This window comes from Vidua macroura, chromosome 13 (assembly GCF_024509145.1).
Source record: "Vidua macroura isolate BioBank_ID:100142 chromosome 13, ASM2450914v1, whole genome shotgun sequence".
Classification (NCBI taxonomy): domain Eukaryota; kingdom Metazoa; phylum Chordata; class Aves; order Passeriformes; family Viduidae; genus Vidua; species Vidua macroura.
The window spans coordinates 13,950,448-13,969,351 of NC_071583.1; the positions used below are offsets into that span (position 1 = coordinate 13,950,448).

General features: G+C 38.0%; 1 protein-coding gene and 1 long non-coding RNA gene across 2 annotated transcripts in view; one reads left to right on the plus strand and one right to left on the minus strand.

The window, feature by feature from the left end:
- The first annotated feature begins 159 nt into the window (after nucleotides 1-159).
- LOC128813827 (uncharacterized) overlaps nucleotides 160-18,904 on the plus strand; it is a 44,441-nt gene continuing 25,696 nt past the window's right edge. The window contains exon 1 of the long non-coding RNA XR_008439192.1: nucleotides 160-360. This is a non-coding gene — a long non-coding RNA (uncharacterized LOC128813827). The remainder of the gene's footprint in view (nucleotides 361-18,904) is intronic.
- The window catches only part of CACNA1D (calcium voltage-gated channel subunit alpha1 D), a 169,022-nt gene continuing 153,095 nt past the window's right edge, over nucleotides 2,978-18,904 (minus strand). The window contains exons 44-51 of the mRNA XM_053989201.1: nucleotides 14,781-14,897; nucleotides 12,916-13,280; nucleotides 12,602-12,628; nucleotides 11,587-11,736; nucleotides 10,429-10,592; nucleotides 7,601-7,722; nucleotides 6,670-6,990; nucleotides 2,978-5,200 (exon numbers count right to left, since the gene is read on the minus strand). Of these exons, the coding sequence (XP_053845176.1) occupies nucleotides 4,907-5,200; nucleotides 6,670-6,990; nucleotides 7,601-7,722; nucleotides 10,429-10,592; nucleotides 11,587-11,736; nucleotides 12,602-12,628; nucleotides 12,916-13,280; nucleotides 14,781-14,897 (1,560 nt within the window). The 3' untranslated portion in view covers nucleotides 2,978-4,906. The remainder of the gene's footprint in view (nucleotides 5,201-6,669; nucleotides 6,991-7,600; nucleotides 7,723-10,428; nucleotides 10,593-11,586; nucleotides 11,737-12,601; nucleotides 12,629-12,915; nucleotides 13,281-14,780; nucleotides 14,898-18,904) is intronic.

Sequence of the window (18,904 nt, forward strand, 5' to 3'; positions counted from 1 at the left end):
TTATTAAGTATTCCAGAGTAACTTCTGACTAAGCAGATGTCAAATCATAAAGTAATATCTTCTGTAGCCTAAGATTGCTCAGGACTTGTGGCAAAGAGAATAAACATTTTTTTCAGAAAAAAAATGGAATTTTACACCATTTTTACAGACTAGAAAACCTTGCTGACTCAGATGTTGGCTGGAGGGACAACTGCAGATGTTTAAGGCAGATACTTGTACCTGGTGCTGCTCTCTGCAAGGCACTGGCTGGAAGCTCTGCTGAAGGAAAGGATTTCATTGCTTAGAGCATCTGCATAAACACAAACAAAACCACTGAAGATGGAAGATGACAGCAGTGAACTCTGCTCCTAAGGGAAACAGGTAAACTCTTTCTATGTATGTGATGCAGTCTTTTGGAATGAGGGGAAGAACAAGAACATTTCATGACATAGGTGATCGATTAGCTGAGTTAAGGAGACAATTCCTCTGGTGCAACAGTTTGAGAAAAGCATGGACTGTGTATTGTGTACCTCCTAATGGCAAATAATTCTTTCTCAGCACTCATGCTTGTGAGATTTTTCTTTAAGGGTATTCAGTAAGTTCCAGTGTCATTTGGAATACAATAAAGATATTTTAAGTTTTATACACTGGTGAGACTTACCACAGTGCTGTGCAGTTGAGAAAGGGAGACAGTTTGGCAAGATGAGACACTGAAGTTCCTGCATTTGCAGATTTACAATGTGGGTTTCCACTCCAGGCATGCAAGATGGGAATTGTTATTATGCAACTGCAGATGATTAACTAGCCATTGGCTTACATAACTTACCACTGAACATGCACAGACCTCTCTGCTGTTATGCCAAACTCTAAAACGAGGAATAAATAGCAAGGTTAGGTATTCATGTGTCTTATGCTCAGGAGACATTGCTGCACTGAGAAATCAGATAATCAGGCATTTCTTCTGAAACATCATCTTTTCTTGCAGTTCTAACCATCCACAGCCATCTTGCAGATTCCTCCCCTTCTAAACACTTAAACATCTTCGTTGCTGTGAGCTGCCGTTGCTTTACTAATTCCAGCCTCACTGCTCTAGAACACTGAGGCTCCCTCATGAGATTCCTGTGATGCAGTGCTGAAGGGTTTGTTGCCCTGGGGAAATCTTTAAGTAGTATCAGTTTACCATTAGTTTGTCCTCTGTGTTGTACCTGGTTGCTGATATTGAAGTCCTGTTAAAAATTGTTCTGACTTCCAGCAGAGTCAAGTCTGCTAAAGGGTCCTTAGAATAGGCCTAGGTTATTCTAAGATATCCTGGGGAACACTGGCAGTCTCACAGCTACAATTAACCATCTTTTACACCTTACTGGACTGCAGAGCACAGGTTGTAATTCCACAGTTCTACCTATTTAACAAAACAATACAGTGTGATTATTCCCAATTCTACCCAGATATAAATTCTGTAAGTATGCCGATAATATATTATGTGTTCAGAACCAGTTAACTGTAAAAGCTGTTTAATTCAAGAATTACTAGACCTGCCAGCATGGCTTGGACCAGCAATGGTACTGCAAGAGAGAATACCAGCATCTCCATGGAAATGGCTCACTGCAGATGCTCCAGGCAGTTGGAGGTCTCTGGTAGGGGACAATGAGATTAAGAAAGAAAAGTGACCAAATACACTTCTTCTGTACATACATTTCAGCTCAAGTTGTTTCAGTATGAGAAGTGCTTTTAAAAGCAGCAGAATATAGCAGTTTTTGTAAAATTGCATTGTATTCAATTTATGTAAGATTTTGTACACCACCACCTTAAAATCCTTGCCAAGTGCCTGCTGTCAATTAGTCTGCAACCAAATTAGGCAGTTATAGGAACACTGGAAAAGTGGGCTTGGAATATGCATTTTCTATAAAATAAACATAAAAATTAATTTTGAGGAATAACAAAATATATTAAATTATATTAAATATATATAATATAGCATTAAATAATAATAAAAGTAATTAAATACTTCTTATATTATAGTTAAAATGAACAGGGAGAACACAAGCATATGTTATTACATTATCACAATTTTTAGTCTCAATTTTTCTGTCAGCCAAGCTCCAAAAAAAGACACTGTTCAAATATGAATATATGTTATAAATCCATTTTTTCAGTGAATTTACTTCACTGGAGAATACTTACCAGTGTTTAAATTCTTTACTAGTGTTTTCTCTCATCAAATACATATATAAATAAATTTGTAGTCTCATAAAGGCAACTACATAGAATATGTTCTGCAACTAAATTTCCTTAATTGTTTATTTTTGCAAACTGTTCTCTCATAAAATTTCTTACCTACCTTGAAGAGTCTCTCATCACACTATTAAAGGCTGAGGACAAAGAGCAGGAGAACGCAGTGAGGTCAGCATACTGTTTTCTGTCTCTTTGGAGAAATCACTAATTAAAAATCCTGTCACTCTGCTCAATCTGCTGAACCTGACATTCTATCAAATGTCCATGCTGGACAAAATACAATTCTGAGATTGTCTTCCTCTTTTTTTTTTTTTAAGTTTAATGTCAGTTGCCTTGAGGGTGGTTATCAGAAGTGGGTTTACCACAGTAGGCAGAACTTTGAAATCTACTCATTGTTACTTCACAGGGATAGCTCCACTTTGGCCTCTCAGATTTTTGTTTCTGTGAGCTGGGAAAGTGTAACAAAGTAAGTATTGCTGGGTAACCTACCCAAGAGCTTCCCAAGACAGCATGGAAAATTTATTTAGATGTTTCAGGGTATTTTCCTAATCGTTTCCATAGGTCTGTCTCCAGGGAAGTAGTAATCCCTTTTGCATATGAATACTCTGATTGTTTTATTTCCTTGTGGTTAACAGTGACCATTCATAAAAGACACTGCAGACTGATACCCTATTCCACATATTCCCTCTTGTTCTTATAACATTGCAAATTGAATTTAACCTTTGGAACTTCTTGGTGAAAAGATATTAGTAAAAGAACTCCCAGGTATAATAAAATTATTACACAGTTTTATTTTGAAGAACATTTTGCATTTTTTTTAATACAAAATGATGTAGGTCAAGAAATAATTTACAAACCTTTAAGTTCTTATCCTGGCATTTGAAATAAGAACGATTTCAGAGGAAGTCTGTAAGCTATTCATAGGAAACTGTCATTATGTACAAAATGTTTATTGACATGTTTTAAACATCACATTTGTAAAAATGTGAACTGGATTGCTATCTAGCATAGGAACTACAGGTAAAACCTGATAAGATAACTTGTTAGAACAAGTCATTGTTATCCAGTGCTAACAAAATAGACAGTAGCTTTCAGGGTGTTTTAATTATCCTCCAAGGTCATTTCAGCCTCAAAGACATTTCAGGGTTTTACTGCATTGTGAACAATATCGAAGCCCTCTCTTGATTGCATAAAAATAAATCTTTGAAATAATACACATAGAACAACAGAAAGGTAAAGGCAATAAAATAATGTAATTTTTATATCAAGGTTTTTGGTTCTGTGTAGAATCATACTATCACATTTCTTCTCTTTCCAAGGAGAGAAAGTAGTACTGAAGTAAAGCATTTTCATTTACCTGTGAAGTATTTTCTGCCTCAGATATTTTCTCTGTCAATTTAGGGTATGTAGGTATTACACTTCATCAAAACCAATTTTCTCATGACCAGGAACACCCTGGCATGAATTTGCCAAGGTTTTTGGGTTTTGGGGGGTTTTGCATGGGGTTATAACAAAAATAAAATTAAAGCTTACTTTTCAGTCAAAACAAAAAAAAAAAAAAAAGGAAATTACTTTAAATTTTTAACCTTTCCAAGTATAAGACTGAGTAGTCAACGGTGCATCCCTTTTGCAGAGAGATTCTTTTGACTCAATTATTTTTAAAAAATCTGATCTGTTGCCAAGTTCACACTTGACACTTTATCCCAAAAAGAGATTTACACTGAAAGGTGGCTCTATTTAAATATTTATGCTATAGATCTATATATTCCAAGTAAAAATACTTCTATCTAGAATTCTGTGGAGAGTTACAATAATTAGGGTCCATAAATATTGCTGCAGTTCAATTACGGTACAATAATTACAAAATATAGAACATCTCTTTACAAATACAAATCATTGTATATTACAATTAATTTACAATATTTTCTACTATATAATTTTTAGCAAACTATCTTATCTAATTCTACTATAACCTGGTTGCAAGTGCATTAGTAAGAATGCAATTATTCCAGTATATTTTGCCCTTAACATGATAGTCATAAAACAGACCATCTGAATGATATTTTCCTATGTAAACTGATGTTACATATGACAGATTATTCTTTATATAACTTCTTTTTCCAACGATCTCTAACAGGTAGAGCATGACAAATCATATTTTAGAAGAGCATTAAGAAAAGAAATCAGGAGGCAAGTTTGAAAACAATGTTAGAATGGATATGCAATGGGTAGCTGATATGCTTTGAGCACTGAGGTAATGACATTATTGGTTGTCATCACTCATCTCATGTTGCTGTTTCCCACACAATCCTGTGCCAGATCTATAGAGACATTATCACTGACAAAATCCTGCTCTACTAGGAAGGACAGCAGCACGAGGTTGAAAGACAGGCAAGATATTACACCTCAGAATCCTGCTCTAGCCCTCAAAAAAACTGATTGTCACAATCTGCTTGGTTTCAAAAGAACCTAGTTCCTACAGAGGAACTGAAGATTCCGTGGGAGGAGACTTGACCTACTGCAGCTCTGTTCACATTTCGGCAACCTGGAGATAATAAATTTATTAGTTATGGCTTCCTTGAGGTGCGACATCACTCGTACAAAACTTGGATTGGTTATTCACTCCAGCTAGTGCCTAGCATCTTGAAACTATGAGGCACTTTTTCTGTTATTAGAACATTTTCCTTGCTAAATACTATAAGCTTGTAATGCATATCATTTCATCAGCTAAGTCTTCTTCATATCGTCCCGTTTCTGGCTCTTCGTCGCTGTAGCCAGGACCAAAATCTTGAAGTTCATAATCTTGTCTGCTTAAAATGGGAAACATATCCCCGTTAGTCCCATTGCTGATATTCCCATTGAGAAGGTTACTTGCTGCACTCTCCATCTCATCAATAGTCATGTCACATGCATCAGCAATCTCGTGTTTTGTAGCCGAAACAAATTTAGGATCCTTTGCATACCTTCCTAGGCCTTCAGATATAAGTACCTGGCAGAGGGAGGGGAGAGAGTGAGAATTTCAGTGGAATTACAGAACAACAGACAGATCATAGCATTGCTCATTGATGAAAGCACTAGAAACCCCATGCTGAATCACTGGAGTACAACCCACAGCCAAACTGTACAGGTAAATAACAATTAAATCAACAATGAAAAGTCTCCAAAGAACACCATGATGTGCAATAATGTAAGTGGTGCTGCCGTACATCTGGCACTTCTCCTTAGAGGTCTGGCAGTAATCTTTGCTGAACATCATTCATCAGGCTGATACACTAAAGACAACAGTTAATACATCTCAGATGGTGCAGCTAGAACAATTGTCTGAAATACAGAATTTTATATGTTCTCGATACTTTAGAGTACATGGAAAAAAGATGTTGAATTCCCATTTGTAAAAACATAATGAAATGTGTTGTTTAGCTCACAGCAGTGGAAAGGAAGTAATGGATGGAAGCTACAACATTAACTAAGATTTAGAAATGCTGTACACACTTTATCTTCAAATCTTTTTTAATATAAAAGGGAATTCTTAGCATTCTTTAGTACACCTACAAATCAATCCTTGCAGTTGTTATTCTCCTCTCTGCATTTAATACACTGATTCACAGAGTTTTTGATCTTTTATTCAAATTACTGCAAAACTGGGGATTTACTTCTATAGAAACAACAGAGAGAACAGGCATATACATCATCTCTTCCTTATTGCCATTGTGGAAGGATACTTCAGAACTGATGCTCATCTAAATTCTAAAGTATCTTTAGTTCTCTGATTAATCTCTCACTAATGTGAAGATCTGGATTCAGTAGAAATCCTTTACTACATGACAGTTATGAATAAATTCCCCTCTTTACCTAAAACCAGTCTGTGGCTATAAAACTAAAAATCCATTTTCAGACAGCTGATGTGAACTTGATGCCTTGTGAAGGCTGACTTAGAGCAGAGACTAGACAGAGCTAAAGAATAAAGTAGGGATTTATTAGAAGGCTGCAGTGGATACACCTTCGGCAGTACAAGAGCCCAGCCAGGACCACACCCAAGATGAACCAAAAATGGTCACAAAATGCCCAACCGGTCATAAGGTCTCACACTTTTATTATAAATTTTGGTACACTAGCATATTGGAGTTAATTATCCAATTATAGATTTAGCTTATGAAGTCCCATCCTTCTTGTTTTAATCTCTTCAGTCTACATTGTTTATGCTCTTGGGCCTGAGATATGGGCCAGTTGTCCTTGGTCCCCAGCTAGAGAAGGAATTATTTTGTCTCCCTCCTCCGTGAAGAGAGCTTACTATTTCCTAATATGAAGCTCAGAAGTACACACTAAAGCAGTACAGAATCTGAAAAATATAAAAGCTAAAACCTGAGGCATCAAACTTAATTCTGTGCTTTGAAGAGTTCACCCCAAAACCGCCCAGAGGGGCACTCCTGGCTCCCTCAGAGGTTGTGCAGCACTCACCGCCTCCACCAGGCTGTCTGCGCTCCTCTGCTTGTCGCTGTGTTTGTGCCGCAGGTCGTTGGGGACGGTCAGGCTGGCTGGTGTGAACGTCCTGTAGGAAATGTCGGGGTCATCCGTGTACCAGGAGCTCCTGTGCAGGGAAGGCAGGCTGCCGTTCATGTGCTCTGTGGAGTCAGCCCTGTCCACCTGGATCAGAGGGGTGTAATAGGGGGAGCGCTCCCTGTTGGGAGGGGTGGCAGGTGGGGTGGCCCAGGAGCGCGTTGAACGACTCGGTGAGTGTTTATGAGCTTTGCTGGAATCCAGACCTGCCACAGCCATCACCTGGCAAGGGAAGAATTTTAGAAGTTAGTGATTTCAAATGCTCAGTCATACTTATTTCTCACTTCAGCAGTTAGCTCAAACCAATTTCTCAGGCAGCAGCTATGCAAAGTTAACATTTTCTGATGTGTAATAGAGGAACAGGACTGAAATTGGTAAATTGAATCAACAAAATGGTATTTTTTCCATTTTACTCATATCACAAATTCTTTTTGATTATACAATATATTAAGGAAACAAAATATAGAAACATTCCTTCTGTCCAGGACAGGATAGGAAGCTGTCAGCATTTTCCAAGCTGGGCTCTGAGCCTCAGAAGGTCACAAATTTGCAAATTGTCACAAATGGAGTTGAGATAAGCAAAGATTAATAAACAGCTGCTGTATTATGCAGTCCTGGTCAAAATCTAGGGCATGGTGACTCTTTATGAACACTCAGAGTCCAAGGGGCAGGGCTACTCATTCTGTGTTTTGCACAAGGTCAATGTTTGAGAAGCCTTGGGTCTAGCAACAAATACACCAGTACTGCTTCAAACAGCAGTGAAAGTCAGGAGTGCAATGTAGAGGCTGGAAGGATGTAATTCACTGTTGGTTAAGGAAGAGTTTGAGTTTACCTGCTGTTGCATTAAGTGAAGTGGCAAAGCCGTGCGATGGTGAAAGTTAGGAGAGAGCGGGATGTCATCTTGGCTACCTTGTCGGCGGAGGCATTCGAAATTAAAGGAAGATCGTCTATGTGCTACAGGGAAACCATAATTCATTAGAAAAACAAAGTATTTTTTCCTCAAAGTCTATTATTTCCAGAATTCCAGGGTGAGCGAACTATGATACAAATAAAAATAGATCCTCCAGTAAGAAACAAGTTGTGCTAAGAGAAGTGAGTGGCAGATTATAAGATAAAGGACAGATTAATCACATAAGCAAAAGCAGTCCAAGGTAGAAATCATAGAAGCAACCAAACATGACAGAACTGGAAGCAGCTGTTTCAGAGAACGAGTTTGTCTGACACAGCTGACTGGCTCAGACTCTCAGCTGCAGAGGTTTGCCATAACCTGCTGTGACTTTCTTCTTTCCTCTCCATGGCTTCAGGCTCTTGATTCTAATAAACCAGATTTCCCAAAGGAAATATGAAATCTCCAGTTCCTTGGAAGCAATATACAATATGTAAAACCATATCCACGTCAACTCAGATTGTCAATTCCTGATGTTTATTCTGTTGCTTAGGACAGTGATCATTCACGGTCTCTGCTGTAATGTGCACTTTCATGATAGAAGAAAAATGTGGAAATCTGAACTGAATCAAGATGTTTGGCTGATGTGGAGATGTTTCAGCTGATCTTGTTGAAAGCCTGCAGAATGATGGGAAGCACATGGGTATCATTCCCCTGTGCCAGCTTCAGTGCTGAACTGGAGCTGGAATCCAGATCCACCCTCACAGCTGCAAGCACTGGAGTGGGACACTGGAGAGAACCTGGCTGTACCAAGTGCCATGGAGTTATGGCACCCCACAGTTATCATCAGACACTTCATGCTGGATACTAACAATCAAAGAGCCACTGAACTAAAACAGGCACCTCCACCAGGTCATTCTGTCCAACTAAAGCAAACTTTGTCTCTCTCCCTTGTCTCTATGGCAAATCCAAATATAGGAATGTAAGCCTTAGCTCCTGATCCTAATATGCTAAATGTCCCGATACCAAAATGTATAATAGGCAAGCCAAAAAGTCCCTTCATCCACAACAAGGCACTTCTTTGCACATGCTTCTCTGCAGAGAAGAGGCTGAAAGAAAATCTCAATCATTCCTCAGTACATTTCTGGGAGCTGCTCACTGTGGTGATGAGTTTGGTATAGAAACATCCAGAAAGCTTGACACAGAGCTCAATTTACTGACTGCAAGGCACTGGGTGTTTTGTTCACTTGGACTGAATCAGATGCTAGCAGGAACTGTTTAGTGCAATGTTTCATGTCCTTTTTTTTTTTCTTCTTTTTTCTTTTTTCTTTTTTCTTTTTTCTTTATTAATGTGAGACAATCAAGGCTTCCTCCCCAGCCCAAACAGCCCATACACTAGTTACAAATAATAGATTTGAGATTTTTTTAAAATCTGCTCAGATACTGAGCTGCTAAAATCTCTCAACTCTTTTCTTGAATATAAAATAAATGGTTATGACAGGAAGTCTGACACTGATTGCTCTTACAACATTACATTGGTGAAATTCAAGGACTTCCTAAATTACCCTTATGCAACTTTGATCTGCACTAGGTCCTCTTATCCTAGGATATCAAATTATCTTATCTAGTACCTTAGTCTAGTTTCCTGTAGATGAGATAAAAAGCATAACTTCCTCTAAATAAATGACTGCCAAACACAGTAATTAAAACTTTATCTCCAAGACTGCAGTTACAGGAAACCTTCAACCCTCCACTCAAAACACATTAATGTGCAGACTCAGGACAATTTTTATATTATTTTTTTTTCTCCTGCAATCTGTGGAATGGATATACAAAGCATCTATCTATTTCTTTGGCTTAAAAATCCTCTGTTATCAGAGAAGCTTGTAGAAAGATGTACAGGGGTCTCCTTTCAAGTCTCTCCTTCATCTGATGTGTTTCCCTTCTGCTACTGAAAGACAGACCGCAGCTTTCTGTACCCTTCATTATTGTCCAGCTGAGTTATTTACTCTCTGGGGTGCAAGACTCATTCTGCCCCTGTGCCCCCTAAGGGCAGAAAGCCAAAAAGCAGAACGCATTGCCAGCCTTGTCATAAGGAGTTGAGTGCCTAAAGTGTAGATCCAGTACTGGCAGTATTGCTGGAGAATGCTACCTTTATTATATAAAAATATATTTTGCTGCTGCCTTTTACCACAGCTTTCTGTAGCTTTAAACAGTCTGAGACTGTACCTCAGATATAAAATTATCTCAATACACTTGAGAATCTCTGAGACAAAAAAAAAAAAAGCATTAAAAAAAGGTTGCTTTTGCACTCAGAGGTCAAAGACCAAACCCAAGAATTTTAAGTCTGTGCCTAGTTTCACCAGAGCATTAGCACTGCTAATCTCTGCAGTATGGCCTGGAACATAGAAAGATAGAATTGCAAGATAAGAAGAATGACATCTTGTAGAAATGCATATAAAGCAATATTGTTATTGAGATAAGGAAAAACCAAGGGATAGATATAAGGAAGAGAAGAAATGAAAATTAAAGAATCAGGAAAAAACATCTGTTGACAGTGCTAATTCTGTCTGTAAATTGAAACATCTTCTCCCTCAGCAGAAACACAGGATTTTAAGCATTGTTCCTGAGACAACAGAATAAAGTACCCATGCCAATCTGAAATAAGATGCTTAAAATCCAAGTTTTATAAAAAATCCTTTTTAAACTGGAATCTGTCTGAATGCATTTGAATTATTTCAGATTTGCAAACAAATTGTCCTTAATGTACTTACGTGGTGGTGTTGGAGGTAGCAGCCGTCTCCTAGGAGATCTTTTTGTATCATAACAGATCTGTGAATCATCTTCCTCAAAAAAACCATGTGGGTGATGGTAACCTTTTGGTCTCTCAAAATCTGAGTCATGGCAGTGATATCTACAGTGGTAATCATATCTATGCCTGCATTTAAAAACAATAAAGAAAATATTATTCCAGTGAGTTTTTGTAAACAGTTTCAAAATTTGTTTCCTTCTAAAAGATTTTCAAGTCTACTCTTTCTTCAGCAAGATAACTAAACACTGCATTCTGTAATTGCACAAACCAGATTTAGAATCCAGTTGCTGTAGGATTTTGAGAGAGGTCATATACTTCTGTACTAGTACAGTTACATGGTCAATTCACAGGTTAATTTTTTAATCATATTGTATTTTCAATGAATTTATTCTTACCAGTACAGGCAAAAATGTAAGATCTCAGTCACACACTGCTTAAAAAAAAATAAAATAAATACTCTCTTCTAGTCCTGCCATGCTCTCTTGAGAACCTTGGGTAAGGTGCAGGAGCACAGAAGCTAACAGAATGGATTTAAGCCTCTTACATTCCAGATATTCTCATGTTTAAAATTAGATCTTGAAAGGGTGTTCCTTGATTCTAACTATCATACAAAAAAAAAAAAAAATAGTGACCTGAGAATTTTGTAAAATTTAGCTTTCATGCAGATCTCAGGTTTAAAGCAAACCAACAGGATGCAGATTAGGCTGCCAATCTTGCCAGAATTCAGCGGTGAATGTAGCCCATATAGCAGGAGAAGGAGGAGGAGAATTAAGCATGTCTGGCACTTGAGCATATCCACTTATAGATCTAAGATAAAATGGCAATAAATTCCTCTACTTCTGGGCTGGAGTTGAAAATTTTTACAAAATGGACAGAAGTGGAAATTATTTTTGAGATGCTACTGAATGTAGTCAGTAGAAGGGAAACATTCCATCATTGGAATACTCTCCTTTCCTACTCATCATTTCCCATTTCAGCAGTTGTGGATTATTAATTTCATTAGAGAATTGGCAGCGTGAGTGTGCTTAGAGAAGCCTTTACATCTATGTACCTAAAATACCGAAATATTTTTGCGTGCTATTTTATTTAACAAATATTTTTATTTAACAAATATTTTCACCTGTTTCCTGACAACATACTGTCATCTTCATAATATTCTTCTCCACTGTAATACTCCTGCTCTCCCAAATAATGATCATCATTGCAATAGTCTTGCACTTCGTGTTCTTCCCGGCGAATGGTAGGTCGGCGCCCATCACCAGTGTCAGATCTGAAAGCAGCCACCAAATAAGAACTTTTTTCCTATTTATATCAATTATATATTTATTTTATACACAGTTCTTTTAATGTACTTCAAAGAGGAAAAGGAAAAGACAAGCATTAACAACTCTCTAGTTCAGGATGTGGTGTTACAGCAGTGCAGTTCAGAACATGAATGTAAAGGAAGGTGGCCTTCCTTTATTTCCTTGTGGTACAGCAGAAAAACAACAAAAAGATGCTCAGTGAAATCAAATACATTCAAGACATCTTTATATGATATACACTGTCATTTGGAAAAACACAGCCTCTCTCCAGTGCCTGAAGTTTGCCAAATGGCTCAAATATTAAGTTCTCGCTGAGGTATTCAAAAAATCTGAAACAGGTATGCAAATCTAGACATTAAAACCACCACTGAGCATCCATTTACCAATGCACTTCAATTAAAACAATAGGTCTTATATTTTAAAAAGTGCCTTAGAAAATATTCAGACAGAAGACCAAGAAAGATTTTGGGTTTCCTATAAAAGGAATTGTACACATTAACATTTATCAAAGCTAACACCAGTGGTTTTTCCAGTCTTGGTAAGTCAATTTTTAACAAGGACTACAATCAGGTGTGATCTTTAGTCTGTTGAAAACTGCAGAAACCTGCCTGGACTTTCAAAAGACCTTGAATAACTTTGAACTTTACCAAAAGTTTGTCATTTTAGAAAAGGCAGTAAAAAAATTGACTTTAAAATTGTCACTTAAGTTACTGAGCATATGCATTGTTATACAGTTAATTTAGAAAAGAAACAGGAAAGGAGAGGAAAGAAAAGAAGAAAGAAGAAAACCTCCCGGCCCTCCTCAATTATATCAGAACAATATCAACTCACCTAATGTATGTTTCATAGTAGCGTGTTCTATCCAGGTAGGCCACAAAAATGAGAAAAATATTTTAAGAACAAGTCATTTAGAGAAATTCTTTGGTGATTACTGTGCTGTAATTAATGATTTCATTTTAAAGAAAACTGCTACTTTCAAACCCCAGTAAAGCTTTATGCAATTCCCATTCATCAGAGCTAGATTCTAAATACAGCTCATACATCGGTAGCAACAGAAATGAAGATTCAAATTCATTTCACTTAGCTTAAGTTTCCTATAGTGTATTCATAAATTTATTTAAAAACAAAGACATATTTAAGTTTACCTCCTACTGCTTGGCCTTCTACGCTTCTCGTGGTCAGTCCTGGAGTGTGAACGGTAACCGTTCTCAGATCTGTGCTCACGATTTCCAAAGCTTGTGTGTCTTCCATGGACTTTGGACACGTTGGCATTATTGAGATTGGCATTTGTTGAGTTTGGAACGTGCTTTCCTACAGAGTTGTGATTATGATGATTGTGGTACACAGAGTTTCCTGCCTGATGATACATGTTTTTCTCAGTATCACTTGCAGAGGGAATTGAAGGCCGCTGGACATGTAAGGGACGGTGTGTGGTGTTGATTTGCTGAAATGAATCTCGTCTGTCACTGCTAATGTGGTTTATGTGGTTGCCAAAGAGGGCACCATTCCTCTGTTTTAGGGGAAGAGAAAGAAAAAATTATATCAGATACCTTAACAGAACATACTCTTGACAGTGACAACTTACTTTTCTGTCCTACATGCATAGAAAAGTAGCAATCCAAGTAACCTGTGATTTTTCTTTCTAATTTTATGATGCTTCAGATGGGATCTCCTGAAGTGACAGAGATGATTGTGATGATGACAATATTGTATTTCAGAGTCAAATCAACAGTATGCTGTGATCATTATTCTTTTCCACACAAGTAAAAGTGACATATCCAGCTTTCTCCACATTTCATTACACAGGAGAAACCTAGATTCCTATACATGAACATGCACCAGCTTCCTCAGAAAGAGATGTGTTTGCTTAATTTTTGGGAAGGCCTTGGTGGAGTTTGTCCTGCTCTCCTGGGGCATGGGTTTGCAGCAGGCTCACTCAGACAGGATGGAGTGCCATGCAACAGTTTGCAAGCAAATCCCAGGTAGGGAACATTCAGCTCCAGTGCTTCCATTCTTTCTTCTCGCAGAGGTACAAGAAAGAGTTTCTGTTTATCAGCCCTGGGAGTGTGATGGGTGGTGAAAGAGAGGATGAGGTGCTAAGTTATGACTATGACATGCAGCTCTCTTGGACACCTGACCCAGGTTAGGGAGCCTCCCTGTCTAGCCAGGTGTGGGTCCTGGATGACAGCAGTCTGAGTTGCAGCTCAATCTAGAGAAGATAGGAGGTAATGATGGTTGGCAGAGAAATGCATCTACTGATGGCAGCTGAGGCACTGTCTCCAGTGCCACATCCTCCTTTTGGCAAAGGACAGTAGCAAGCTATGGGGCTTCTGCTGTAATTCCTGCAGAAGCATGATTTTACATCTGCTTCTTCTGAAATGCTTGGGAAAAAAAAAGTTTTCTTGCTGGCTGACAAACGGTTTGCAGACTGCTTCTGATTATAACACCAAATTTACATGTTCACAATTTAGGACTAAATAGCACAAAGAGGAAACCTAATCTTTTTTTCTGATTGATTCTTATTGATATCCCTCATGGGACTGGAAATGGCATTTTATTTAGATGACCGCTAAATAACCCTATGCATTCATTTTAAAATATGCGGCTCTGTGTCTGTTGTGGTTTGCTTGCATAGACTTTCATTCTCTTCTTCCTATCTACCACTGCAGAGGTTAAAACCAGTTTCAACCTTGTCACTATCAAAATTTGGGATGACAAGGTTCAAAACTTTTGGCAGGATTTGCTTAAGAAAAAATAAGAATTAATGAGAAAGAATTAGGGGCAGGAGAAGCACCCTGCAGGAACTGCTTCCTAAATTTATGAAGAAATGCAAGTGTCCTGATACTACCATTTTTATAGATTTACACATAAACTTATTTATAAAATATTTCTCTTTTCTGATTTGAGGGGTTTAAAAGTATTACTGTGTTATTTCGTATTCAAGGACAAGGTCATTCTTTACTCTCACATTATACAAAAAACAATTCACATGGTTGTGTTCTGACATTACTTTATAAACATCTTCCTCCTCCTCTGGATTGTTTTCCTCTGGTTCATCATCTTGCAAGTCACAGGATATAGCTCGGCGTATTTCTGGGCCAATATCATGAAGTGTCCTTAGTCCTGCCTAAATCAATGACAACACCATAATACATTAGGAATGCAAATTCTTTTTTGCTCTTTAATTACTGGTGTTAAAATTATTTTAAAGGACAATTAACAGTTTTTTTGTATTCTGACATCCACAGAGGATATAATCTGCTGTAAGTTCCTTTACTGTTATTAATAAGAAGTTTATATATTCCAGTACCACCCTGGTAGTACTGAGGTGATCATGTCTTTATTATCACAGTGTGTAGATACTGACTAAAACACCACTGATGTTTATGGACCCCTATAGAAGAAAAATTAATCTTATTAAAAAGTGTAAGTAATCAGCAAGAATTATAATAAAATGCATTTCAATGAGATGTATATTTAATGTTCAAAACATGTTTGCAGCCTGTGTCCACAAAGGAAACACAAGGAGATCTTTGCTATAGCAACAGCAATTTTAGCAGAGCTCAGATGGAAAAGAAAGCAGTGAAATAATTCCAGCTCATCTGCACTGCACTGTGATTTGCAGATATTTGGTTTAAAGCTTTAGTTTAGGATAGAAAACAGTTGAGTTACAGCAGCAGAGATTCAGTGTTCATAGTCCTCTCTTGAGAGCAGTATTTAGGAAGATGGATAATGCTGGCACTGTCCAGGACAGACCTGCACATCAGGGAGGAAAGAGACGTTGTAGCCCAGGCCAAGAGCTCAGTGCTTTGTTCAGGCCGTACTTCATAAAGGAGATATTCTTCCTGATTTAACTCTGCCTGTTATGATCCGAAGCAAGAATCACAATCTCATCCTTCCCAGCAACTTCTTTTATCTCCTCAGGTTCAGAAAAATCCAAGATGTGTGTGTTTAACCCTCTACTACCACTACACATACACTACTAAAAATCCTGCACAGCACTTGGCTCAATTTTTGATTATGATCTAAAACCCTGATTTATTCTTTTTTAGCATTTTGGAAGGAGATGCAAGGGCTGTCCCAGCACAACACTGACATTGCATGTTACTTGCCCTGGGGTAGCACAAGGATGTGTAGAGAATTTTGTGTCTTTCAGAGCTTCAGAAGGAGCTGAGAGACCCTGGAGGACCCCAGACATGGCTTGGTCTCATTCATGCTGTTTCCTCACACACTCCCAGAAGCACAGTCAGAGCTGCTCAAAACAGAAACAGCTGCTTGGCTGGGGAGAAAAATGGCATTTATGCAGTGTGGGCAATCAGAACGTGGAAAGGGATGAACCAAAAGCTTTGAACCATAACAGTGTAGATTTACTACAGGCTCCACTTCAGGATTCACTCACTCCCATATTTCCCTTCCTGAAAAAGGTGCCTGACTAATCACATTATCTACATCTACTTGGCAATACAATTTTCTTCCTCAGGGATGAACTTTGACAGTTATGCTGTATTGAACAAGGCCCTAAAAATCATTTACTAGTGAGTTAATATACAATACTCATTTCATGAATACATTGTGCTTTCTCCCACTTCTTATGCTAATGCATTGTCAAAACCTCAGCAAGGTTGCTAATGTCATCATTTTGCAAGGTGCTAAAGGAAAGCAAAATTAACACTTTAAGGTACAGCTGTTCAAGTGGAAGAACAGCTTCTATTGATTTAGTGGAAGAAATTCTATTGATTTAGCAGAGACAAATGTAGTATTTATTTACTAGAGGATTGCTATTATATTTTGGTTATTTGACCATTAGCTAGAAGAGCCTCTTGCATTTCACACTCACTAACTGCTGACTTTAGAGCAAAAAGAACTAAAAACAACAAAAAAAATCTCAACTGGCACTTTAAAATATACATAAAATAAATACACATAAAATAAACTGAGTTTAGTACGAACAAAATACATTTTGAAAACTGCTAAAATAAGGAAATTAGCATCCAGAAAAATACCTGAATAGACCTACACTACAGCACTGAACTCATAACAATAAGATACACATAATAAGAGACACAGCAAAGTCTTGATTGTCCAAAGTTATTCATGCTCAAGGAGCCCATCTCTCAACTCTGGCTGAGTGTGCTGCTCTACAAATGCACAAAAGCTCTGAGTTTTCAGCCAGCCCAGGCTGCCTTCGAGCTGAGCCCTTCTGTGAACACAGCACTGTTAGAGAGCAGCACCAGACAAAATTTAACTCTGACAAAATCTACTGGCTCATACTCCTGTCTGCCAGATTGTGACAAAGCCCCACAAATATATCTCTGGAAGCTGAGAAAAGCCACGTGCTTGACAGCAACACACTGAATAGTAATTTAATTTTGATTACATTTCCAACTGCCTTCTGGCTTACTTCTTGCTGAATTACCCCCTCCTTTACTCCAGAGGAAAACCAGGCAGCCTTTATCATCTCATCTCTCTCCAGTAATACTCATTTCCAAGTAACAGACCTCTTGCATTTACACAGTCTTTACCCAGTCAGCAGTGAAAGAAAGAAACCTGGATCACCATATACAAAGGTATATGTTTATTACACTAAACCCAGCAGATTTATTCACTCACAGCCAGCACTGAAGCTCTCAAGCAAGACCTGTCTAACAGAATTGAAATATTCCTCAGTTTATTTACTCTAATGAACGACCTACAACAATTTTGAGAACTTTCCTTAAAATGACTACTCCCACTTACTGTCTCATTTTACCTGGTGCAATCCAACAGCATTCTAAGTAATCTATGAAACATTTTTGTGATGGGGAGCACCACATAATGATACAAATTCTCATGCTGAGCTCTTACTGATAAACAATTGTTCTTTAGATCAGTCAACTACCACTAAAGTGGGACTGACATAAAACACAGGAATTGGTACTTTTATGTCAGTAGGAAAATCCCTTCTTTGAACCTTAATGAATACTTAATGTCTTCTGCAAAGACTGAAGAGGAAGCATGGACTGATCAAACATTTGACTTTCCCTCCAAACACTTCAAAACCAAAGATCTCTAAAACAAAGAGAGTGCACACAAATATCAAGCCAACCTTCCCTACACCTCTTCTTTAGTTTACAGGGAAGAAATGTCCTTCAGATACACATTCCCTATGTAATATTGCATATTTTAGTCTAGCCAGCAAGAACCCTGGTGACAATGTAACACACAAGAGAGCAATGGGAGCACTCCATGTCCTCCCTTTGTGAGGTTCTAAAAACTGCTACATTTAAATCAAAGATAAAAACAAAAGCTGAGCAGAAGGGGCTTTTCAAAAGAGAGTCTGGATAGTGAAATGTCTACCCTTGCCAGAGGTGTGCTTGTTTCTTTTTCATTAGGACTGCTAGTTCTTAGGAGGTGGTTATTGCCCTACATAGAACTTCATAAGATCTTATTACATACAGAGATTCAAGATGTGGTACATTCCTGAAGCATCATATTATAATGACTTTTTTTAAAAAATCAAATTTGAGTGTTATGGAGGGATTGCTTCCTCACAGTCCTTGAGCATGGCTCTAACTCTGTTCTACAGATTTCACTAGAAGTTTGCAAAAGAAGTTATTTCTTGTTCAAACACATGGCTTATCCAAAATTTAATTTTTGATTCCTTCCTTGCTTCATCTTTTTTCCTCGTAGGTGAGAGAAAGATGAGAAGCATCAGTCCAAAGGTTACTCAGCAAAGCAGTGACACATAGAGTGCTGAACAACATAATTACATGAGAAACCCAAGCATGTCTTTAATTAGGCTTTCCCATAAATGGCCAGCATGACTGCAGATGAACATGGTAATTCTGTGCAGCTGTGCTCTGGAGGCACAACAGCACCTGCAATGTTTTCTGGATGTCACAAGGCACTGATAAACCAGTGCTGGGTCCTAAATAGCATCTCAATTGACTGATTGCCCTGTCTCTGACACACCATTGAGATACAGATGTGTTTTCAAAAGCAGAAATAACAGAAATGTAGGAGTTCCTCATCCTCAGTGAGAAAAGATATCATATGACCAATAACTACCCCTAGATAGGTTATTTAGAGATATGCCTTAAGAGGCTTGAAAGGCATCTCACATCAAACCATCAAAACATTTGGAAGTTAAACATG